Source organism: Carettochelys insculpta, chromosome 6 (genome assembly GCF_033958435.1).
Source record: "Carettochelys insculpta isolate YL-2023 chromosome 6, ASM3395843v1, whole genome shotgun sequence".
NCBI lineage: Eukaryota > Metazoa > Chordata > Testudines > Carettochelyidae > Carettochelys > Carettochelys insculpta.
The window spans coordinates 122728125-122753518 of NC_134142.1; the positions used below are offsets into that span (position 1 = coordinate 122728125).

The following is a 25394-nucleotide window of genomic DNA, read 5'->3' on the forward strand; positions in this document are numbered from 1 at the left end:
GAGAAGGAGCCGACGCGCTGCATTGGCCCAGCCGGTTGCTTCTGTGTCCAAACCCCGATAAAAGGTCAACTCTCCTATCCCGAATCGGAGACCTGTGAGCCTTGACAAGTGCATCGGCCGGCCCGAGTCGCTTGTCTCTCATGCTGAAAATCTGGATCCTTTTGGCTAGATGTTGGTGTGGGCTCTGCTCGCCATCTGCGGTTTGGTAACCGCCCTGTAAAGGGAAGTTACTCACCGTAGTACCGATGGTTCTTTGAGATATGTCCCCGTGGGTGCTCCACAATAGATGTCGGGCTCGCCCGGCGCCGCAGATCGGAATTCTTCCAGCAGTTTCTCCTGGATCGTGCATGCGCCGGCGCGCGCCGCTCCCTTGCGTGTCCCCGGCCATGTGCGTGATCCGGTCCCCACCAGTTCCTTGACCAACCGCCTCGGATGCTCCTGAAAGACACTAGACAGAGATCCGAAGCGGGGAGGATGGGTGCGTGGTGGAGCACCCACGGGGACACATCTCGAAGAACCATTGTTACTACGGTGAGTAACTTCCCTTTCTTCATTGAGTGTCCCCGTGGGTGCTCCACAATAGGTGACTACCCAGCAGTAACCCAAGAAAGGAGGTGGGTAATCGGTTTATGTGCAGCTTGCCCCCGAGAGGACTGCTGTCGAGAGACGGGTATCCTCTTGGAATACCCGAGGTAGGGCATAATGCTTGGCGAAGGTGTCATAGGATGACCAGGTCGCCGTTCTACAGATGTCCGTCAACGCGATGCCCTTAAAGAAGGCTGTTGACGCCGCCACTGCCCTGGTGGAGTGAGCCCTAGGCGGGGCCAGCAAAGGAGTCTTTTGAAGCTCGTAGCACGTTTTTATACAGGACACAATGTGCTTTGAGATTCTCTGTGAAGAGAGACCTTCTCCTTTTGACCTGGGAGCGAGAGAGACTAGAAGCCTGTCCGTTTTCCGGAAGGACTTAGTTCTGTCTATGTAGAAGGCCAACGCCCTTCTCACATCCAGGAGATGCAGGCGTGTCTCCTTGCTGGAGCTGTGAGGCTTCGGGTAAAACGAGGGTAAAACTATTGGTTCGTTAAGATGGAATTCTGAAGAAACTTTTGGAACAAAGGCTGGGTGCAGCCATAAGGTTACCGCCTCCTTTGAGAAAACTGTGCAGGGCGGCGTTGCCATAACTGCTGCAAGCTCACTGACCCTGCGAGCTGACGTAATTGCAAGGAGGAAGGTTGTTTTTGTCGTAAGGAGACGTAGGGGAACTGTGGCTAATGGTTCAAAAGGTGGACCCGTGAGCGTGCTGAGCACCAGGTCCAGGTTCCACGATGGTGGAAGCGGTTTCCGAGGGAGGTACAGGTTTACCAACCCCTTCAAGAACCTGGTAACGATAGGATGGGCAAATACCATGGGCTCCTCCTCTGTATGCCGAAAGGCTGATATAGCGGCGAGGTGGACTTTTAGCGAGGATAAGGAAAGTCCGCCCCTCTTGAGGTCCAATAAGTATTCAGGTATTACTGGTATAGGAACGTCAAGGGGAGCTAACTGCTTGGCGGAACACCAGGCTGTGAATCGAGTCCATTTCTGCTTATAAGTCTTCCTGGTGGAGGTCCTTCGGCTACTTTCCAGGACTTGTTGTACTCCCTCTGTGCATGTACTTTCTAAGGAGCTGAGCCATGGATTAGCCATGCTTGTAGGTGCAGGCTCTAAGGGTTCGGGTGCACTATGGACCCCTGGGCCTGCGTGAGTAGGTCCGGCGCCACGGGTAGGGGGAGCAGTGGGCGGTCTGACATGCACAGAAGCAAGGGAAACCATTGCTGCTGATCCCACGTTGGGACTACTAGTATCATGCGAGCTCTCTCTCTTCTGGCTTTCTGCAAGACCTTGTGGATAAGCGTTGTGGGGGGGAACGCGTAAAGTAGGGGGGCCTTCCATGGAATCATGAATGCGTCCCCCAGGGACCCCCGCCCCACTCCTGCCCTGGAGCAGTACTGGGGACATTTCTTGTTGTGCTGTGTGGCAAACAGATCGATCTGGGGAAACCCCCATGTATGAAAGGTCGGTCGTAGCAGATTGGCGTGGATCTGCCATTTGTGCATGAGTGCGAAGCGCCTGCTCAGCTGATCTGCTTTCATGTTGTGAGCGCCCGGCAAGTACGAGGCTTTCAACGTAATGTTGTTGGCGATGCACCAGTTCCACAGTCGGACTGCTTCCGCACATAGGGCACGGGATCGGGCTCCTCCTTGTCGATTTATGTAAAACATAGTGGAGGTATTGTCTGTATTGATCCCGACTACTTTGCCACATATGTGGTCTCAGAAATGCTTGCAGGCGTTGAACACTGCTCTGAGCTCCAGTATGTTTATGTGCAGTGACTGTTCCACAGGGGACCATAGCCCTTGCGTCACCTTGTCGCCGTTGTGCGCTCCCCATCCTATGGGGGAGGCGTCGGTAGTAAGAAAAATAGAAATTTGTGGTTGGTGAAAGGGCACCCCTGCTAGCAAGTTCTTGGGGTTTACCCACCACGCCAGGGATCTGCACACCTCTGTCGTGGGCGACACTACCCTGTGAACAGTGTGGGATGCCGGCTTGTAGACGCTCACCAGCCAATGCTGCAGGCTTCGCATGTGCAATCTGGCATTCTGTACCACAAATGTTGCTGCCGCCATATGGCCCAGCAGCTGTAAGCACGTTAAGACCGGCACTGTGGGTCTGTATGTAATGACTTGCACCAGTGTACTGATGGCACGAAAGCGGGCGTCGGGTAGATACACCCTTGCTGTGATAGAGTTTATGCGCGCCCCTATGAACTCTATGTCCTGTGTGGGGTCGGTCTTTGACTTCGCGAGGTTGATGACTAGGCCCAGAGAAGAACACGTGTCCGCTGTGACGTGTATCATGCGTAGGACCTCTGCCTTCGAGGCTCCTTTCAGTAGGCAGTCGTCCAGGTATGGAAATATGAATACCCCCTGTCTGTGCAGGTAGGCTGACACCACTGCCAAGGTTTTGGTAAAGACTCTGGGGGCCGAGGAGAGGCCGAACGGAAGAACCCTGTACTTGAAGTGTTCCTTGCCGACCATGAAGCAGAGGAAGCGCCTGTGTGCTGGGTGGATCGTTATATGAAAGTAAGCATCTTGTAAGTCGAGGGCTGCAAACCAATCTCCATCGTCCAGTGCCGTGAGTATGGAGGAGACTGTAATCATCCGAAACCGTTGCTTGTGGAAGTAGCGGTTGAGGCCCCGAAGATCTAAGATGGGCCTCCAGCCTCCTCTTTTCTTCTCTGTGAGGAAGTAGCCTGAATAAAACCCTTTCCCCTGGAATTGTTCCGGCACTCTTTCCACCGCCCCTATGAACACAAGGTGGTCCACCTCCTGTTTGAGCCTTGCCTCGTGGGCAGCGTCCCGGAGGTGGGGCCTGGAGGGAGGCTTCGTCGGTGGGAGCGACTGGAAGGGGATTGCGTAACCCGTGGCTATCATCTCCAGCACCCATTTGTCTGCGGTGATCTTTTGCCATTGGGAGTGAAACGGTCTGAGGCGATGATGGAACATGAGATGAGAGTGGCATTGCGCGATGGTAGTGATAGTGCAGCCCTCGACATGCCCGTCAAACTTGTTGCCTTTGGGCCTGTCCCGAGGGTGTACGGCTTTGTTGGGAACGTCGCCTGGGAGTTCTGTACTGTTGCTGCTGTTGATGTCGCCCTTGGTCGTAGCCCCGTTGATACTGCACACGCTGTGGTTGGTACGGGTAGCGTCTTTGCTGAGGGTAATATTTTTTCTTCCTATATGGAGGGGTATAAATACCCAGGGTTCTAAGTGTAGCTCTCGAGTCCTTACTGGAGTGGAGGACTGAGTTGGTTGAGTCTGCAAACAACTTTTGCGTGTCAAAGGGAAGATCCACGATCTTCGCCTGTAGATCCCTCAGGATGCCCGATGTCTGGAGCCAGGATTCTCTACACGTGACCACTGCTGTAGCCGTTGAGCGTGCTGCCGTATCTGCCACGTCCAGGGTGATCTGGACTCCCGTCCTCGAAGCTGCGTAGCCCTCTTGCACAATTGCCTTTAACACCGGCTTCTTATCTTCCGGAAGTGAATCCATGAGAGAAGTAAGCCTGGAGTAATTATCGAAGTTATGGTTCGCTAGGTGTGCTGCATAATTTGCCATTCTCAATAGCAGGGTGGAAGAGGAATATACCTTCCTGCCAAACAGCTCTAGCTTCTTGGCATCTTTGTCCGATCCCCCCGATTTGTACTGAGAAGTCTTTGACCTCTGCTGGGACGATTTGACCACCCGTGAGTTCGGTTGTGGGTGACTGAAGAGGAACTCCATGCCCTTTGCCGGGACAAAGTACTTCTTATCCGCTCTTTTGTTCACAGGCGGAAGAGAGGCTGGAGTCTGCCATATGATAGTGTCTGACTCCAGAACGGCTTCGTCCAGCGGGATAGCAATTTTGGATGAAGCCGGGGGTCTCAAATTTTTCAGGAGTTTGTGATGTTTCTCCTGCGCTTCTGCCGTTTGAATGCCTTGCGTGAAAGCCACTCTTTTAAACAGCTCCTGAAACTGTTTGAGGTCATCCGGGGGAGCGACATCCCTGGGGGCCATGGCCTCATCTGGGAAGGCTGAGGAGGAACCACTAGGGTAAACCTCCCTCGAACTCTCAGGTTCCTGCGGTCGATGGTGTACCTGCTCGCTGGAGGACTGCGAAGGAAAGTCTCGGGGTTCTAAAATTAACTCCCCTTGAGATAACTGAGTTTCCATCCCCGCCCGGGAGTGTCCACGGAGGTATTGGCTGGCCGGGGGGACCTGCCCCTGGGCGTAGGCCTGGGGTGTCTGTGTCCAGCATGATAGGAATGACCATGGCGGCACGGATCCAGGGACGGAGACCTGGACCACTCTCGGGGTGTGTACCCCCGATGTCTGGGAGAGCGAGACCTCCGCGATGACACAGATAGCGGTGACACTGGTTTGTGATAGTACTCCAGCGGATCCAATCCCAGAAAGGGTGAAGGTGGCCCAAGCCATGGTGACATTGGTTGGAGGAACGGAGAAGGAGGTTCTGGAGAGGCCGGTGGAGACCCAGGCCTTCTGGGTGGCGTGTGTAGCACAGGGGGAGAGCTTGTTGTTAGCAGCAGCTCAGCCCTGTCCGGAGAAGGGCTGCGGTGCCGGGTTTTTGCTCTTGCCTTTCCCCTCCCCTGCGGGGCTGGCACCGCCCCCTGCCGCACCAGGGATCTTGGCCCCGCTGTCGGCGCCGCGCTCTGCCCGCTCAGCTGCAGTGCCGCGCGGATAACGTCCTCTGGTGCCTGCGGGCTCCGTGCCTGCTGGCCCTGCACCGTTGGTGCCGCAGGGGTCGGTGCCGCCTGTGGTGGTGCCCCCGGTTCCTGCGCTGGCCTGGCCGCCGCTCTAGGCGCTGCGCGTACCGGCTGTTTTGTAATCGGAGGCTCAGCCTCTGCCACGTGCGCTGCCGCGGTGCTGCTTGTCTGAGTATGCAGCTGGGGGCTGTGTGCTCTGCCCGTCCCGCTCGCTGAGACCGCCGGCAGGGATTGAGCTGGGGAGAGCTCCCTCTGTTTTTGCACCGAGGGGGTAAGAGAAGCTGCCTTCCTTTTGTGGAACCCAGAGGGCCCTTCTGATTGCCTCTCCGGCACATCTGGCTTTAGGGCTTTATCAAACAAGAGCATTTTAAGACGCATTTCTCTGTCCTTCCTTGCCCTGGCTCTGAGCTTAGCACAGTGGGAACACTTCTGGGTAACATGTGATTCCCCCAGGCATCGGATGCATTCACTATGCCCATTGGAGGCCGGCATAGCTTCACAGCAGGACTCACACTTTTTAAAGCCTGAAGAAGCCATCGCGGTGAGTCTTTTACTGTTAATAGGGTACTTAGCACCTTATTCATGCCTGTTTACCCGAATTGCGGACCCCGGCCTGCAGGGCAGCATGTGGCCTACTGGCCTTCACGTCCACTCTTCTTCTCCACTCCTCTCCCTCTCTTTTTTTTTTTTTTTTTTGAAAAAAAAAGAAACAACAATTTACACGTAGAAACACTGTCTAATCTGACTCTGGCCGTAGCCTGAGCGGATTCCGTCTGCAGCCGATGGCGGTTGAGAAGGAACTGGCGGGGACCGGATCGCACACGTGGCCGGGGATGTGCAAGGCAGCGGCGCGCGCCAGCGCATGCGCAATCCAGGAGAAACTGCTGGAAGAATTCTGATCTGCGGCGCCGGGCGAGCCCGACACCTATTGTGGAGCATCCACGGGGACACTGGATGAAGAAGTACAGGCTTCCCCTGTCCGTCACCCGACGTTGCATTGGGATAGACAGCTCGAGCGTGCTAGGTATCCCCCTTTAATTCCTCTTCTAACAGTGATTAAGCCATCGTTAATAAAGTTTTTTTATCTTCGCTGCTTCACTCATCCAGCGAACACCCTTTACTCCCAGAACAAGCCGTGACTTCGGGCGTTGTTGACCGCCCAAAGTGGGGGCTTGGCCCCATAGGGCTGAGCAGCGAGTCATTGAGTCACTGGGAGGCTGCTCTGCCCAGCCTGCTGCCCCCATCCTGGCCTCCCGTAGCCCTGGGTTGCCCAGCGAGGGGGTGTGCTACACCTGGGCCTATCCACAGTGGGTGCTGTGCTCATGGTTGTAACGGTGAAGACGAGCTCAAAGCCAGAGCCAGAGAAGAACAGCACCCACCCTGCCAGAATTCCCCTCTTGGGGTGCCCTGGGAATTGTAGGCTCCCTGGTCCTCCCTGTCCCCCATCCGCAGGCCTGGCGTTCACCCTAGAGCCAAAGTGAGGGCAGTTCCAGCTCCCCTGCACAGCGCAGGGGCGTTTCATTGCCAGCTAAAAGGTTTCATGAAGTTTAGAGACCGGTCCGGTTATAATTCTTTTTTAGGGACTTTCTGTGAATTTGCCGTTGACTGACAACCCTGGACCTGCGTGACCTGCATGGGGCCGGTCCTGTGCCCCCCGCTGAGGGGCCTTTACTGGCTGCCTGGCTCCCCTTCTTACCTGGCTAGGAGGTGGAGCCACAGGGGAGAGGTGAAGGAGCAGGGCCACAGAGAGGGGGTGGCCTCCTGGCCAGGGCAAGCAAAGGCCCCTTCACCCTCCCCCCTGTGGGACGAGGCAGGTGCCACCCCTGAGTTTCACCCTCTTCAGTGCTTTGGTAACAAATACCCTATCCTGGCTGAGACAAATGGGGCGATACCAAAGCTTGTGAGGCGGCTGTGATGAAGTGGGGGTGGGGATTTGATTCCCCTGGGTGGGCTGCATGTGTTCCCTGATGCCCTGGAGTTAGGGTGACCTTCTGTCCCGGACAGCCCCGTATTTCGGGCACCAGGGAGGCATCCCAACCTATTGCCCAGTATTGCCACCCCACCCCCCCAGCCACCACCACATGCCCACACATACCCACGTGCTCTCTGGCCACAGGAGGAGGAGGGAGTGGGGGTGCTGCCAAGTCAAGGGAGGTTGGGCCCAAGGTGGTGGCTGCCACCCAGTTCCTGGCTTCCTGTGCTGAGCACTGGCAGCTGCTGCCCTGTTCCCAGCTCCCCGAGGCTTGGGGAAGCCAGGAGTTTCACTGGCCTGGTGGCAGCCCTGTTCCCAGCACCCCAAGTCATGGAGCGGCCAAAAGCCACAGCTGCGCCCCCTCTCCCCCCCAGCAGGGTGGCAGCCCCCACAGAGCAGCCACAGTCTGACTCCAATATAAGGTGACCATCTGTCCTGCTTTGGCCAGGATGGGGTCATTCCCACATGTCCTGTATTTGGCCAGGAGAGAGAGGCTCACCCTACCTGGAGTTCAGGGCAGTTTTCCTGAGTTCCACTCGGCAGCCTCAGTGGGCTCTAGGTGACACCCTTGTGGTTGGGGGCTCTTTAGGGGCTCCCCTCAGGGCCTCCTCTCCCCAAGATGGCTTGGACTGTGGTTTTGGCGCTGACTTGTCTGGACCACTGTTATGGGAAAGTCATTTATATGTCATTTTATATGCATGTTTTAAAGAGTTTGTTCGCTTAGCTTAGCACTAGTAGCTAAAGTAGCTGAAGCCTTAGGCCCAGGTCAAGCTGACCTGAGAGAAATGCTGAAAACAACAGCTGCAGAACCAGTAAAAATTGCCCGATATCGTGCTAATTGGAAGTTTGCAAAATGGGAGATAAAAGAAGAATGTAAGGAGCTGGGATAATGGCCTCCTGAAGAAGATCAAACACCCAGCAACAGACTGTCCTCTTAGCAACAGAACCATCCAATGGGGCAGAGTAAAGACCCCTACTCAAATTAGGTGATTGGGCTTTGGACAGGGGTATGGGCGGTGTTACAAACTGTAAAGGGTATAATTGCCAGCGATTTCTGGGAGGTGGGGTCCCTCTCTGGAGGTACCCAGCTCGAGCTGTAATTCTGTACCTCAATAAAGGATACTTGTGGATTGGACTCTGAACTTGATGTAACTCTCCCCCTCACCCTCGCAAGTGTGGTGTTGGGTTCGACTCTAGGATCCCACAGAGTTCCAAGTTCAGAGTCCAATCCACAAGTATCCTTTATTAGGGTACCAAATTACAGCTCGAGCTGGGTGCATCCAGAGAGGGACCCCGCCTCCCAAAAATCACTGACAATTATACTCTTTACAGTTCATAACACCGCCCATACCCCAGTCCAAAGTCCAATCCCCTAATTTGAGTAGGGGTCTTTACCACTCCTCATTGGATGGTTCCGTTGCTAAGAGGACAGTCTGTTGCTGGGTGTTTGATCTTCTTCAGGAGGCCATTATCCCAGCTCCTTACATTCCTCTCTTATCTCTATTTCGCAAACTTCCAATTAGCACGATATCGGGCAGTTTTCACCGGTTCTGCAGCTGCTGTTTTTAGCATTCCTCTCAGGTCAGCTTGACCTGGGCCTAAGGCTTCAGCTACTTTAGCTACTAGTGCTAAGCTAGGAGAACAAACTCTTTAAAACTTGCATATAAAATGACATATAAATGATTTTCCCATAACACTTAACAACCACGCTGTGTCCCTGTCGAGTGCTGAACCTTCTGTTCTACCTGCTGTGGGAGAGTGACTCCTGCCTGCGGATGGGGGCCAGGGCCTGGTGACCCCCACACTCTGTCACAGTGGTAAATAAGGACGAGGATTGGGCATTCCTACCAAGCAAGGGGATTAACCACTGTGGAGGGGGAAACTGTTGCTTAACAACACAGGAACGCTTCTCAGATTGTCCAAGCAACAACCGGTCTCCACCTTGGGCTGCCCTTCTCCTTCCTCCCTGAGGAGCTGATGAGTTCTGCTCCGAACCCTAAAGGGGCTAGGGGCGAATGGTGAGTGTAGCTGGGACAAGGAGGCCCCTTTTGTCAGTATAGTGTATTGTACAGCGTGTTACCGGGTTGGTTGTCTTGATGCAACTATAATTGGGGTTTCCACCACACCATCAGTAAGAGAAAGAGAACAGCGCCCAGCAAAGAAATAAGCAGCCCCTGGGGTTTGTCTAACTCCCAGTAATTATCGAGGACAGCCCATGGGTTAGTGGAATTCATCAGGTGGTGTGGTGAGAGGGGACAGGATTTCTGACATTTAAAGGAGAGACTAGCTACCTTGGGGTGGGTGAGAGATTATAACATCCAAACAATGACAATGCCTTGTGCTGAAGAGCATGGAGGCTCAATGGTCCTGCTTCCCGGGTGAGGCAGCTGCTTTCAGAACTTCCCGGTCATCGGGTTGAAACCCTTTCGGGGGCCCTGGGGTGTCTTTGCCGCAGCCTTACACAGCACCCTTACAGGCTCACGGAAACTAAAGACACACATACATACACCACTGAGACATATAGCTGAAGCAAGATATTAAAGAAAGAAAGAAACCCAAGGATGACTATGCAATTGCTAGTTTTTTACTTATGCAGCTGAGCAGGTACAGGAACAAAACACTGCATCTGGCTATCTAAGCTATACTGTTACAAATTTCTTCGTGGTACCAATAGGTATTCACGCACTACTCTGCCTTAACTCGGAGCAGGCGGGAGGAGCTATGAAGGGTGGTCGGTCCTTGTCGCAGACAGCATCCGGTCCCTCCAGGATTCGGGAGTTCCTCCCCCTCCTTACGTTGTTGCCCCTCTTTATGGTCCTGCCGTTTGCTGGCTCCACGTGAGGCTTGACACATCACATCCTGGCTGCTCCTTCTTCTCTTTGCTTGCAAACCCTCCGCACTGCCCCCCCCCACCACTTTCCATCTTACACAACTATACCTTTCCTTTATACTACGAATTTCCTTTTAAGCATGGGGAGAGCGCCGCTCGGGTTGCCGAGTCAGGGATCATGCGTTCTTTCCTGTTTACCAATTTTGAGCTGAGGGTAGGGGTGACAAAAGTCACTTACATAGCCTGCAGGCAATTTAGCTGAAAAGACAAAAACCCCGGTTTAGGCCTGTCTCCTATACTTTGGTTCCTCACTTCTTGCCCTGAGGGTGGCAAACATTGCGGGGTTGCTTTTTCATGCCAAGTTAGCCTCCCTTGTATATACTGTGTTCGTCTCCATCCCATGCACTACCCTGTGTCTTGCATACCTCACCACGTTGTTCAGGTGCCTATGCAATTCACCCTAACATGCCCGAGCACAGCCCATGACTTAGGGTTCGCTAGACTAGTTTTACGCACTCCCTTGAGGGCACATTCCCGCTCTTTTGGCCCAAAACTAGGTAGACGTGTGACCTGAGTTCTGCCTGCTTCACCTGTTCTAAGGGGCCATCCTTCTGAGTGGCAGAGTTTGGAGTGGCTCAGGCTACATCTACACTACCACAGAAGACTGACCTGCTCAGGGTCAATCTTCTAGGGTTTGATTTCACACATCTAGTTTGGATGCACATAAGCAACCTCTCGGGGCTCAGTCAACTCCTGTACCCCTTGCAGGATGTGAGGAGGAAGGGAGGTCGAAGGGAGAAACTGTCCTGTTGACCTTCCCCTGTATAAATAAGTTAGCCGAGTGCAGAGTCGTTGATTTTTAACTATGGCATTGGCATAGCTAATGTGTATCCGTGGTTGACTTTCTCCGTCTAGTACAGAAATAGCCTTAGAGGTGCACGCCAGTACCGCCATGTGGGTCAGCTTGCGGGAAGGTGAGCAGATCTGCTCACATGGGGTGGGTTACCAGCTGCCACCTCTCTTAACCTGAGGGCCAGCACATACCTATGATGATGCAGAGACAGCGAGTGAGTCATGCCAGCACTGGGGAGCTAACATGTAATTAACTATCTGGAGATGGTCTTCCAGCTGCAGGACATGGTAGTGATTCCTTAATCCTCCATTCCCTTACCTGGGTCCCATCTCAAGGGAGAGCACTCACCTGTGTCTCAGCATACCACTTCCTTGTTACCTACCTTTACTTGTGGGGATCTGTGTTAGACCCATGTGTTCTATCCCTTGGTGTACCACTTGTTGACCTTGTTTGAACAGTTGAATAAATATCCTGTTTGTTTGCACCCATATTCTAGTTGATTTTGTTTCTTTTAAGGGGCTAAGACAAACCCCGATGACAGAGACAGGCTGGGAGGCGGGGGGTTGCTCTCAGTTAGCTTCTTTTCTGCCAAGCATACCAACCAACACCTGGAACACACTTCTGTGGGAAGTGATGGGTTCTTCTCTTGATGTCTTCAGCTCAAGGCTGGAGGTTTTGGTAAGTGTTCTTTAGTCAAACGTAAATTCTTGGGAATGTGGGGGAAATGCAATGGCCGGTGATATACAGATCGGATTAGATTATGTAGACCTCAGGAACTCCTTTCCACTGTGCAGTGTTGAAACTTGGAGCCCATGGAATTTCCACAAAGGACCAGATGAGTTACGCTAGCTGAACTAATAGACAGGAAGCCAGGCTAGTCTATATACTATCAAAAAAGCAGTCAAGTCACACTTTAAAGACTAACAAAATAATTAATTAGGTGAGCTTTGGGCCTGTCCCACAAAAGCTCATCACCTAATAAATTATTTTGTTGTTCTTTAAAGTGTGACTTGACTGCTTTTTTGTTTTGATAGTTGAACTAATGTATAATGAATAGCTGAGGAAGCTCCCTCAGGGCCCAAACAACAAGTGACAGAATTAGACTAGGGACAGCTTTGGCTATAACTGCGCACTGCCAGTTCTAACGGAGTGAGTAGTGCTGACCATTGTCCAACTCAGGACTAGATGGACAACAGGTCTGCTCTGATGTACCTATTGGGGCTGAACAATGTCGTGGCAGTTAACAGAAGAGTTGACTTAGGAGAGGAGTGAGATATTCAGATCCCCATCTCTTCCTGGTGAGAGCAAAATGGAGACCTTTAGCAAACCCCTGGGATGAGGAATTTACCCGAACAACCTTCCCAAGACAAAGTAATGTGTTGCCTAGTAATGAGCCACAAGGATGCTTGTGCACTAGTGTCACAGCTGTCCCCAGCACAAAGAAGTACACAACCTGTTTCACAATAGGCACAGCTGCCCCTGCTCTAGGGCATGTGTGTTTAAGAGCAACAAGAGTTAATGGTGTAGAGCAGAACTTGTTTTGTTACATCAGCCTATTGGGAAAGGAGAAGAAAGGTAACTCTGTCCTGCTTGCCCCATTATCATCTCTAAATGCCTCACACGTTTGGGACACCGTCCTCAGGCCTTAGGAAATTCACGCACTATGCGGCTCCATTCCCATTCCAGCTGGAAATGTGCTCTTGTAACTTGGTTTGAGGCTGGTTGCTCGTTAAGTTTCACAGCAGCTACTGCCACCTGAGATAATGCAGCTCCTTCAATTTATTGATTAGCAAGAAAACTGCATAATCCAGAAAATTCAGACATACCAGTGGAGAGAACAGTCTTCCAGTGACTGTTACTTGCATCTTTTTTGTGCCAATGACCAACCAATCAGTAACAGCTCATCAATCTACTGAATCCTTCAGCGTTTGGGTGTCTGTCTGTGACTCTTTCCATTTGTCCGTCTGTGACTCCATTTGTTCAAGAACTCCCCCTCAATGGTAAGAGATGGGACCACCAAATTCAAGTTGCAGCTTCCTGTTATCCTCCCTTAAAGCACGGTCAGCATTTGGCTGTGCCAGGACAATGAGATGTGCCTGGAATGTGATTGTTTCTTATCAAATGGAAAGGGAGTGGAGTGATAGCATGGACAGGTGTACTCATAAACGACAACTGTTGACTTGCGGGGGGCGGATTTTGCTGGAATTATGGATTTGGGAAGGCTTGACAATTTGACTTAAAATTTAAAGATCAAGGTTCACACCTTTCCCGGGGCTAACACTAAGAGTCGGAGACAGGGTGTGTCTCAGGCTAGAGGAGAATTTTTGGCATTATTAGTGATTACACAGACATCACTTTTAGCAGCACTTATGGTTTCTTTATTTTAGCAACACGATGGTATTAAAGCAGCACTTAGCTACAAACTGAAGATGTTTAATGCAGTTAATATTTGGCAACAGACAGAGATTTTACTTAACAATGTTATAACAATTAATACAAGTCACATAACTAACTGCACTTATGGTTTAAACTTACGCTATACCAGCAGGGTACAATACTCACTGACTCCTCTGGACTGTCTAGAAGCCAAGGCCTGATCGCTTCGATCAGTGCGGAAGGTGTTATTGCAATGAGTAGAATTTATGAAAAAGAAAAGGTTGTTTTAAGAATAGCAGTAGCAAAGATAAGCGATAGCAGAGCTAATAGAGAGAGCCTGAGAAGGCGACAGCTACCCCTCAGGTGCAGATTTTGTTTAGCACCCACTCCCCATGCAGAGAGGGGGTTTTTATAGCCATTTTACCCTATAATACTTAAATACTGATGCTAAATTAAGCTTTCATTTTATAGAATTTCCAGAAACGCCCCAAGTTTTCTGAAGACCTCAACATGGTAAACCCCTTTGATTGTATTTAATAGAAAGTTTTTTAAGACCAATTTCTGATAAAAGGTTGTGCAAAATAACCTGGTGACTCCAAAGTGAACGGCCACGCTCGGGCATGTTAGGGTGAATTGTATGGGCACTTGAACAACACGGTGAGGTACGTGGGATGGAGGCAGGGCCCAGAGACCCTTTTAAAATGCTATAGAGAAATATGCCTCAGCACAAAAAGGCTAAAACACTAACCCCAGGGCAAGAACTGAGGAACCAAGTGAATTGGGGACGTCTAAACCAGTTAGCATTGGAATGTCCTGAATTGCTTACAGCCTGCACTGACAGCAGTAAGTGACTTCAGCTGCATCCTCCCCACCTAAACTGATAAGCAGGAAAGACCCATAGCCTCTGACCCATCAGCAGCCCAGAGGTGCCAGCTGCGTACCTTAAAGGGAAAAAATAAGTATGAGACGTATTGTTGTGTAAAATGGGCGTGGGGCTGCAGGCGAAGAGAAGCAGAGGCAACCGGGATGTGTCAGGCCTCGGGCGGAGCCAGCAAACAGTAAGACTATAAAGGGGGACAACAAAGTAAGGAGGAGGAGGAACTCCTGAACCCTGGAGAGACGGGACACTGTCTGCAACCAGGCCTGATCGCCCTTCGCCGCTCCTCCTGCCTGCTCGCAAGTTAGCTAGAGTAGGGTGCAAATACCTATCGGGACCATGAAACTCTGTATTAGTAGTATAACTCAAGTAACATGATGCAACGGTGCATCTTGTTCCCGTATCTGCTTAACTACGTAAGTAAACCCTTTTATTGAAGCTGTTTGTATCCTGTCCTGTGGTAAGTTTGTCTACATGTTTGGTGTGTTTATGTTTTAGTTTCATGAGCTTGTAAGGGTCACGTTTAAGGCTGAGGCAAAGACACCTCAGGACCCCCGAAAGGGCTTTGACCCAATGACCGGGAAGTTCTGAAAGCAAGCAGCCTCAGCTGGGAAGCGTGATCCACTGAACCTCCGTGTGCTACAGGACAGAGTGTTGTGTGTGTCTGTATGTCACACCCTCCTATTAACCCTTGAGCGCTACCCCCTGAAACTCGAAATTCACACTTCTTGGAGAAAGGCCTGCTAGAAATTGGGATAGATAATGGCCAATGAATTCTACCAACCCGTGGGCTGTGTTAGATAACTACGGGGAATTAGAAGAACCCCAGGGGGTGCTTCTCTTTCTCTTGGGTGTAATTTTGTTCCTTCTGTTGGTACTGTGGTGTAAGCCACAGCTATGACTACACCAGTTTCGTAACAGCAAAATCAGTCTCGGTGGTGCACATCATCACTGCGAAGCCCTCCCTTTTCCCAACACTTCACTCACCTCCACCCTTATTTAGGACCTGGAGCACAACATATTTGCTCCTCAAAGGTCAGGGGAAAAACACCATTAGGTGACCTTTCTTCAGATTTAATTAAGGCCATCACACCTTTCCTGTTGGGGTTGGCGGGGAAAGCTCGAACACCAGTTGCCGTTAGAAAGAGACACAGATAGCGAACGTTTACGTACATGACTTAACATTATGAACGTGACCTTAACTTGTCTTATAAACAGAGTGAAAGAAGAGGACTTTGCACAAAGCCCCTCGTGCCAGGTTTCACTGGCAGGCTCCTTGCGTTACTGCTGACAGGACAGATAAGAACGATAGCTCTCCCTAGGCCTAAATTAGCTGTATTATAATAGCTTCCTGATAGATGGATATGTTAAAACAATTACCATAATCAAACTCCAATGAAGCTGGCAAAGGCTATGCAATGGGGCGGGAGGGGAGCAAGCAGGGGAGACAGTTAGACCCCAGGACGACCAAAGGCGGGCAGCAAGCACCCTACCCTAGAGATCAAAGTGCTGGCTGGCAGCATGGACCTGCCACGCTAGCCTGCCCCAGGCCAGCCAGCACTGCCCCCCACTGCCTCGGCCACCCACAGGGAGCAGCTGGTGGCTGGGCTGTGCGGCTGCTGCCACCCCAAGGGAGTGCTGCAGGGTGGCCTGCCCAGCCTCCGCTGTCGTGGGCTGGCCCCAGAAAAAAAAATGGTGGGCAAGGTCTATGGCTTTGGCCGCCCAAGCAGCACCAACGTGGGGAGCCGCCACCGTTAGAGCCCCAGTGCCCCTGCCTGAGTCCCCCACCCCCTGCCCTGAATCCCCTCTCACACTCCCAGCTCTGTCCTGCCCTCTCATCCCCTAACCCCTGCCCTGAGCCCTCACAAGGACCCAAGCAACACCCGCTAAATCTCTAGTGACTAATTATGCGTAAGTACCTGGTAGTGGACAGGAATTTAAACTGTGATGGTGTATCTATAGATCAGTGTTCCCGTAAATTAAAAGACAGTAAACAAGTCAGCTTTGAATGAATTTATTTAAACAGTTAAGACAGAAAATACAGAGAAGCATTCAGTTACCCTAACTGTGAAAGGCCTTTTTCAGAGCATCCGGCCTGTCTGGAAGCTGTCTGCCACTGGTTTTACTTCCTTAGCACTTCTTGTGGTAATTATACTCTGGGAACTCTCCTTAGTTCAACATTTCTGAGCCCTTATCAATTTCTCCTTTTGGTGTGTACATCTCCATGTCAGGCTCTTTCTTCAGTTGCCTCTTCCTTGTAATTTTCCACCTGTTTCAATGTCTCTTTGTTACTCACTGTTTATGGCCTTTTTTGGACATTTTTAGTCATTAAATTTCTTGCAAATATGCTGCAAATAGCAGATTGCAAAATATAGCTCATTACATATAAAAATGTCATGCATTGCTGCATTGTAAAATTCTATTCCCTGCTAGACAGATTTATTTTTACTGCAAAGCAGCATGGAAACCTTGTCCCCAGGCAAGCTGTAAAATCTTTTCTGACCCATCTTTAAGTATCAGCACCCATGTTCCCCATAATCTTTTCCACCCAGGTGCAGATTTTTTCCCTCCATGTGCAGAAAAAAAAATATGCATAAGCCATGTGTGAACATGCACCATCAGCAGAAACAAAAAAAAACACCTAGCAGTGAATGCTCCACTGATCAGCTGGGCAGCGTCTGACTCTCCTGAGTGGCTGCACAAGCCCACAGCTTACAGGGAACACTGGGCAACACCGGCACCTGTTCCAATTTGCTGATACCATCACATATACTCCAGTTGTTTACAGCCTAGTTACTTCCTTCCTTCTTGTGTTCCTACCACTTGCTGCCTAAGGGACATGCGAAACATTCATGATGTGCAATGAATAGTTAAAATACCTGTCAAAAGCTCTCAGTACCACTCCATTGCTTATTTCGCTAGCAAGCATAGCGATCTGTGACACACAGGCCGTGTCTACACTAGCCCAAATCGTTGAACTGGCCATGCAAATGGCCATTTTGAAGATTACTAATGAGGTGCTGAAATGCATATTCAGCGCCTCATTAGTATGCCGCCGGCTGTGACTCTTTGAAATTGCTTCGTTTCGCTCCTGTGCAGCTTGTCCAGACGGGGGTCCTTTTCAAAAGGACCCCGCCAACGTCAAAATCCCCTCATTCCTATCAGCAGATAGGAATAAGGGGATTTCGACGTTGGCGGGGTCCTTTTGAAGAGGAGCCCCATCTGGATGAGCTGTACGAGAGCGAAATGTGTCAATTTTGAAGAGCCGCGGCCGGCGGCATGCTAATGAGGCGCGCCTCATTGTAGACGTAGCCATATACTTTATACACACTGCATAGCCGCACAGCCTTCTGGGACTTTGGTTCATAAGCTAACAAGTCATATTCCAGCTTAACTAACTGCACGTTTAACAGGGGTTTTCTCTTTTCCATTTCATACTCAGCATTCTGCCCACTGTAGTTTTAGGAGTAAAGAGTGAAACATTTTGGGCAGCTATTCCATACAGGAGAAGGAGAAGGTCCCTGCACCAGGGATGATGGGTATTTATTTATTTTTATTTCGGATTCCTTCAGGGGACTCCGGGAAGCTTAGCTCCAGGAGGAAATCGGACCTTCATTACCAGTTACACTGGCCCAGTTAAGGTACTTGTTTTATGGCAGAAAAATCCCAGTGCACTTAAACACTTCCAGGAACCAAGGAATAGCTCAGGGTTGGGCAATAATTTTCACAGAGGGGCCACTCCATGAATTTCAGTCCTGGTTGCAGGCCAGCTCTGGGCCCCCCTGGAAGGGGCGGGGCCTTGGGTGGAAGGGGCGGGGCTGAGGGCAACAAACAGATACCAGAAGGAGTGAGTGTGAAAGAGAGACACTTTGTGTGTGAGAGGCAGGCTGTGTGACACAGATGGAGTGTGTGCCGCTGGTGTATGTGCCAGCGACTGTGTGCGGCACAGACTGGGTATGTGTGACGGTGACACAGTGCGTATGCTGGCTGCTGTTGGGTAAGTTTCTGCGAGAAGCCGCCCTCTTTTCCCCCCTCCGCCCCTGCACAGCCAGCAGGGGAATCCTAGGAGCAGGGAGGGGCAGCTGAACACATGCTGCTGGCTGTGAGCTCTGCTGATCAGCTGAGTGGGCCACAGAGAAATGCTTGGCAAGTCGGATCTGGACCCGAGGGCTGATTTTGCCCACCCCTGGCATAGACTGACTTGCTGGGGATGGAAGATCAGGATAAGATGCACAGGTTGGCAACCCATTTTTACCCACAGGCCTTTGAAAGAAAGCTGTATGGTTCGTGCTACAGCCAGTTAGCACATGGCAGAAAGCTGCTGTGTGGGTGGGACAACGCTGGCTTGCTCCTTTCCACCTGTCACCATTAAAATTTCTCTCACTAACTGCTTAAAATATACCAGTGTCATAGCTCTGTAATTCCCATGTTGACATGTTTACAGGAAGTTATGCCAGTAGAACCATACAGGCAAAGTTACACCAGTAAATCTTCATGAGCAGATAAACCCGGAAACATATTTTCAAAATACAGTCGCACAGTGCCAAACACAGAGGTAAAATAACCTGTTCCTCTTCAAGATTCCCGTTTATGCATCTCCTCTGGAGACAGCATCGCACTGGGAGCTCATGTGCAATGGGTGACCCAGCACAACCCCAAATCTCTTTCAGACTCACACCTTTCCAGGAGCGAAGCCGTTAGGTACGGCCCCCAGTCTTCATTCATTCAGGTTCGCATTTACACTGAGCCATACTAAAATGCATTAAAATCCAGTTGCCAAAGTGATCCAGTTCACTGTGAATCAGCGACCTGACCTCTTCATTATTTACTACTCTCCGACTTCGTGTGTCATCTGCAACTTTCATCAATGATCATTTTATTTTTTTCCAGGCCATTGATAAAAATGTTACAATAATTGATCTCGATTGGAACTAAATAGAAACACGCCGATGACCTACTCGTTAACAGGAGCGTTGCGAGCAAGGCGCGAGAAGTCATTCTTCAGCTCTACTCTGCGCTGATTAGGCCCCGATTGGAGTATTGTGTCCTGTTTTGGTCACTACATTTTCAAGAAAGATGTGGAGAAATTGGAGAAGGTCCAGGGAAGAGCACCAATGATGATTAAAGGTCAAGAGAACATGAGCGATGAGGGAAGACCGAAAGAACAGGCTTATTTAGTTTAGAAACAAGAAGGCTGAGAGGGGACATGATTGTAGCTGTCAAGTACCTAAAAGAGGATTACAAGGAGGAGGGAGAAAAATTGTTCTCGTTGGCCTCTGAGGATAGGACAAGGAGCAATGGGCTTAAGCTGCGGCAAGGGAGGTTCAGGTTGGACATGAGGAAAAGTTCCTAACTGTCAGGGTGGTCAAACACTGGAATAAATTGTCTAGGGAGGTTGTGGAATCTCCATCACTGGAGATATTTAACAGCAGGTTAGATAGCTGTCTATCAGGGATGGTCTTGATGCTACTTGATGCTACTGCCATCAGGGCAGGGGATTGGACCTGATGACCTCTCGAGGTCCCTTCCAGTTCTAGCGTTCTATGATTCTATGACTCCCTGTTTTCAGTTATGTTTTGAGACATCTCAGTTCTCCAGGTTTTAATCCATCTCTTGAGTGACATGTTAATTTCATATACCATTTCAGATAAAATACCCGGGTCTTCGAGATGGGCAGAGGATGTCATTGTGTTCCACAAAACTCCATTTGCTCTATTGGTTTCCTTGTGAAGTGGTTTTGCCACGTGTTGGTCAAGGTTTGATCGCTGTTTGAGATTCCTGATGCATAGCCTGATGCTTGGTGAAGGTGGCCTTCTTACGAAACCTTTTGCCGCACTCCATACATTTGTGAGGTTTCTCCTCCTGATGAGTAGACTGATGATGGATAAAGTTGGACTTCTGTGAAAAGGCTTTCTCACACACAGTACATTTGTAAAGTTTCTCAGTCTGGTGTATTAACAGATGCTGGGTGAGGTGGTACTTCTGAAAATACCTTTTGCCGCATTCCGTACATTCATGACGCCTCTCTCCCACATGCAATAACTGATGCTGGGAAAGAGCAAACTTCTGACGAAAACGCTTCTCACAATGGGTGCACTGATAGGGCCGCTCGTCAGTGTGGGTTCTCATGTGTTTAGTCATGGTGGACTTCCGCCCAAAGCCTTGCCCACATTCAGTGCATTTATAAGGTTTATCCCCCGTGTGGGTTCTACGGTGGCTGGTAAAGTGCCCACGCAGCCTGAAGCTTTTGTCACAGTCGGGACACTGATAGGGTCTCTCTTCCCTGTGGATGAGCTGGTGCATAGTCAGGTAGGAGTGCTCACTGAACTTTTTCCCACAATCAGCGCAGGTGTAGTTTTTCTCCTCTTTATGTGTCCTTTCATGTCTGCTGAGTATTGACCTGTACACAAAGCTCTTGCCGCAGTCAGCGCATACAAAGGGTCTCTCACCAGTGTGATTCTTCTGATGCCTTCGAAGGTGAGCATACTGGCGGTAGCTTTTTCCACATTCAGCACAACTGTAACGTTTCTCCTCCAGGAGGATTTTCGGCTTTACAGCAGGGGCTGAGCTACTACTGGAGCTGTTCTCCGCATCACCATTTGCGTTTGTTGTTGCTCCACTATTCATGTTCTGGAGGGCGATGGGGCTTTTTAGTTTCTCGGAATCTCTTTCCCGATGATTCGATGCATGGTCTCTTTTGCGTCCTGGGTGTCTGTGGTGCCGTCCTGTTGTGGCCTGTCTTCCAAAGCCTTTTCCCTGCTCAGGACCCTGGGGTCTCTCTGAGAGCATCCTATGTGATTCCGCTTCTGCAGGTGCTTCCCGCTGAAGACTCTTAGCCTGATCTTCCCTCCTGATGCCATCATTAAACTCTCCCGGTTCTTCTACTGCATGGATCTTCTGATGCTGAAGAAGTCTCTCTCTCAGGACAAAGAGCTGGCCACAGTCCACACACTTGTAGGGTCTTTCCACTTTGTGCACAATGTAACGATGATACACAAGGATGGTCTCCTTTCGAAATCTTTTCCCACACTCAGCACATTTATAAGGTTGTTCCATCCTGTGACTCTTGATGTGATCTTTGAGGACTGAGTGCTGACTGAAGCTTTTCCCGCATTCTTTACATTTATAAGGTCTCTCACCTTTGTGGGTTCTCAGGTGCAGCTGAAGGTATTTTTCTTTAGCAAAGCTTACCCGGCACTCGCTACACTTGTAAACGGTCTTTTGAGCACGAGTTTGAGGATGGAGAGAGCTGTTATTGAAACTTTCCTCAAGTTCAGTGCCTGTATTTGGTCTCCCTCCCGGGCAGTCACTCTGCTGTGTGCTGGTGTCTTTGGAAGTCCCTGAGTTGCAAGTGGATTTACTTTGTCTCCCGTTTGGAGGATCAGTGTGTTGCTGTTTTGCTGTGTCCCTATTTTCACTGGCATCTCCCTGCTCAGGGCACTGAGGTCTCCCTGACAACATGATGCCTGGCTTGGCTTTTGCAGGCCCTTTCTTCTGGGGAGTCCTGGCCCTGTTCTCACTAACAACCCCGTCGCTCACCCTTCTAGATGCCTCTTTGGTGTGGAGCCTCTGGTGCTGAATAAGCTTCTCTCTCAGGATAAAGATCTGGCCACACACGTCACACTTATGGGGTGTCTCTGACTTGTGCTCTGTGTAACCATGAAGAACGAGGCTTGTCCTGCGTCTGAAGCTCTTCCCACATTCCTTACACTGATAGGGTTTCTCCCCTCTGTGAATTTCCAGATGGAGCTGAAGGTTTTCTTGCTGAGAGAAGCATTTGCCACATTCACTACACCTGAGCGCACGCTTTTCTGCACTAGTTCGCTGATGATTTTGAACAAGGCGGGAGCCTTTACCAAAACCTTCCCCCTCTTGGTTGACGGTATTTGGTGTTGCCCTCATATGTGTTACTTGGTGGGAGCTGGTGTCCTTGGATTTCCTCACACCACCTTTGCCGTGAGTGGATTTACTCCAGCCTGGAGGGTCCCTCCTGTGTCGTTCCACCCTGCCCTGACTCTCACTGGCATCTGTCCCATTGGTGCACCACGTTCTGCCTGAGAACATCTTGTGCATCTTCAGAACCACAGACCCCTCCTGCTGGGGACTCTCCTCTTTGATTTCATGTGCTGTCCAGGCACCTGTTGGGAGAGAGAACCCACATAGGATTGACTCCCTGCGCTGGGGCCAGATGGCCCAGCAGAGGGACTTATTCGTAACAGAATGTGAGAGGCAGGAAATGAATTCTACCTAATGGAAGGCCAGGGCCCAGTGCTGCCTCAAAGTCCCACCAGGGATCAGGCAGAATGATTGAGAGCCAGGAGTGACTCCTGTCAGGAGGACAGGGCACAAGAGTGAGTCAGACGAGATGAGATAAACAGGGAGAGGATTCAGTCGGTGTGCTGGGATCCCACCTTTCCCCAGTCCCCGATGGTTTCTCCTTTGGTATCACTCACTCCTCACCAGTGCTGCTGCCTGTTGGGATTTCTCTTTCCTCGGTGCCCTGGAGATCTGGGATCCACAGCTCCTCCCCTCGCTGCATCTGGGACGGCACCTCTGGTTTAGCGATGGGAACTCCTGCTCATTGGGAAGAGTTACACATGTTACAAGGTGTTAAATGTTCATTGAACAACGAGCCACAAAGAACATTCCAAGACTTTCTTTTCTGAAGGGGACAGACACAACCCAGACGGGTTATAAAAGATGGTGCGTCCCAGGCTGGCCAGCAGGCTGTCTGAGGGGAACTGGGCTGTGTTCCTTCTCGGAGATTTAGGCCATGTCTTTGCTATGGGGACTGTAGCAGCGGCTCACCTAATGAGACGAGAGTCTCATAATTCTCCTGCATGACATCCCTGTAGAGTTCCCTCTGCTTGTCATCCAAAAGAGCCCACTCAGCCGCCGAGAAGTACACGGCCACCTCCTCAAAGGTCAGCGGCATCTGAAATGACAGGTGTCCTCTGCTCAGCACCTGTCTGCTCTGGCCACAGTCCCACCACTCGGGCACAAGCGGAGCAGAAAAAGGCAGAGGTGTCGCTGCCAGTGCAGCATCGGAGGAGGAGAATGAATCCCATTTCCCACTACCCCAACCTCCTGCATGCAGCCAGGGATGCCTGACTCAGCCTGCTCTCAGAGCTCCCCATCCCTCAGGCCCACCAAGGGCATGGGAGTGGAAGGGAAGGGGCCAGGCTGGGGCCAGGACCCCCTAGGAGCAGAGCTAGGCAGGTGACTGCTGGGGGGCAGAAGGGGAAAGGGACTGAACTGGAAACAGAAGAGCTGGGGGGCAGAGCTGAGCAGGTTTGATGGGCGTGGCTGAGAGGGGATGGAGGGTGGGAGGGGCACTTCCAGGCAGGCTGAGGGCAGGGCTGCGACCAACCAGGGGTCCTCTGACTGAGGGATGGCACTTGGGGTTTCCCTGGCCAGTGGGGTGGCTTGGGGATCTGTCTGAGGGAAGGGCACAGGGACCTGTGCTGGGCTGCTCTGGGGCCTGGAATTCCTGTGAGCAGGCTTGTGGCCTGCCCTCTGTACAAGGGTCGTAGTCCCAACCCAGGCCACTGGAGCAAGCATCTGCAGCCGCAAGGGAGCCCCTCTGAGCCCATGCTGTGTTCCCGTGATAGTCTCACTGCTCAGTCCTGGGATGAATGGCGCCCATGGTAGTGTCCTGAAGTGAGCTATGGAAGATGTGGGAGCAGCTCCAGATGCACAAGGCACCGCCCCAAAAAGGGGGATGATTATTTTATTGACGGGGAAGAAAGAGTTGGACAGACCATTGAGCAGTGGAGGAGCTGGGATGACATGTGCAGAATGAGCAAAGACAGACAAGGAAGCAACATGGAGTAGGAGGGGAAACAACACAGGCTGTTTCACCACTCACCATACAGCTGAACGGACAGAGCAAGGCCACCATGTCCTGGGCTCCTTCATTCCCCTTATGTACAACAGACAGGTGAGGTCCAGGAAGCTCTAAAGGATGACAAGGATACCATTAGAAGGACTCACACAAACCCATACGTTCCAAGCCCTCACATATCTACTTGGAACAAGGAACCATCCATCCTTCACTTGTCACTAGACAACCAAGTACTGTTCCGATGATTTCATACAGGCTGCACGCTTTCCACGTTCCCCTACAACTCATGCATCCCCATACATGACTTATTACCTAGTTGCCATGGATACTGCCGATTCTCTCTGAAGTCACTGCTCAGCTGTGGTCCTGGCTGGAGGAACCTCTGTGACTGTGCACTGGAAGGAGGCTCCATCATCTCAGAAGTCCTTTCTTTTCTGATTACACAAGCCGAGACCTGGGAAATATATACGTTGACAGCTCTGTGTGAGGGACAATGGTATAATGGAGGCCAAGGCCATGACCGATGGCTCTCAGATTCTCTATTTTACTGTTGTTGGACACTGACGGGCCTGCCACACACAGCTGTGTCCCCCCTCCACACTTTTCCGTCTTCCAATTTTCACCAATATCAGTTGAGTTCTTCCCAATGATGATTGGAAGAGACCCTTCAGTTTTGCATTTCTTGGTTGTAGCCTTCTGCCCATACCAAGCCTTCTTCCTTCCTGATTTTTTCTTTCTAGTTGTGCCTCTCTGCGCTCAAGTGACGTCACCTCAATTCTGCCTTTTGTTTGACTGGTCATGGCACCTGGGAACAGTAGATCACAATTGCATTCCTGAAACTTAGCTTCTTTTATTCTTTTTAATTAACATTGTTAATATTGACTGTACTGCCCTCAAGCCTAGGAGCCCTGGACATGCTGCATTTTGAGGAAAAAATTCCCCTAACTTCACCCCATGCAGGACATGATGCCTCACTGTCTAATGTGCCACTGTTTGGTCCTTACAGCCAAGCCACCACTTGCTGTATTTGGGCAGGGGCTAGCCCGCAAGGTGAACTGAGACCCTGGCTCTCCTGATGCTCTGTAAAGTGGCTAGATATGATCACCTTGCTGATCACAAAGAAATGAATTTGAAAAGGGTTTGTGGCAGTGTGATGTCATCTTCTCACCCTGCATTGTCCTCAAATGGCCACTTGTCAGAAGTCTCTTTCCCCAGTGAGATACTGTTTGAGTCATCTGCATCACAGAACTTTAACCAAATGTGCCCAGATAGCCCCCACTGTCATCTTCCCAGAGTGCACTGCCCTCATTGCAAACCAGAAGGCCAATTTTCGGAAGGGAAG

General features: G+C 50.9%; 1 protein-coding gene across 1 annotated transcript; it reads right to left on the reverse strand.

The window, feature by feature from the left end:
* Positions 1 to 17442: 17442 nt before the first annotated feature.
* Positions 17443 to 24500, reverse strand: LOC142014913 (uncharacterized). The gene is made up of 5 exons (XM_074998186.1): positions 24365 to 24500; positions 24077 to 24165; positions 23017 to 23143; positions 22669 to 22782; positions 17443 to 22346 (listed from the first exon to the last, which is right to left on the reverse strand). Exons 1-5 carry the CDS (start codon positions 24465 to 24467, stop codon positions 19960 to 19962), a joined length of 2820 nt encoding a protein of 939 aa, XP_074854287.1. The 5' UTR covers positions 24468 to 24500; the 3' UTR covers positions 17443 to 19959.
* Between the last annotated feature and the right edge of the window lie 894 nt (positions 24501 to 25394).

Bases quoted from the DNA above. Each gene is read 5' to 3' on its own strand.
- LOC142014913 (XM_074998186.1), bottom strand. From the start codon at position 24,467: ATGATGGAGCCTCCTTCCAGTGCACAGTCACAGAGGTTCCTCCAGCCA. The intron at 24,166-24,364 runs GTAATAAGTCAT...GTCATCCTTTAG, and splicing joins GCAGTATCCATGGCAACTAG to AGCTTCCTGGACCTCACCTG. The intron at 22,347-22,668 runs GTGAGGAGTGAG...CTCTCCCAACAG, and splicing joins CCCAACAGGCAGCAGCACTG to GTGCCTGGACAGCACATGAA.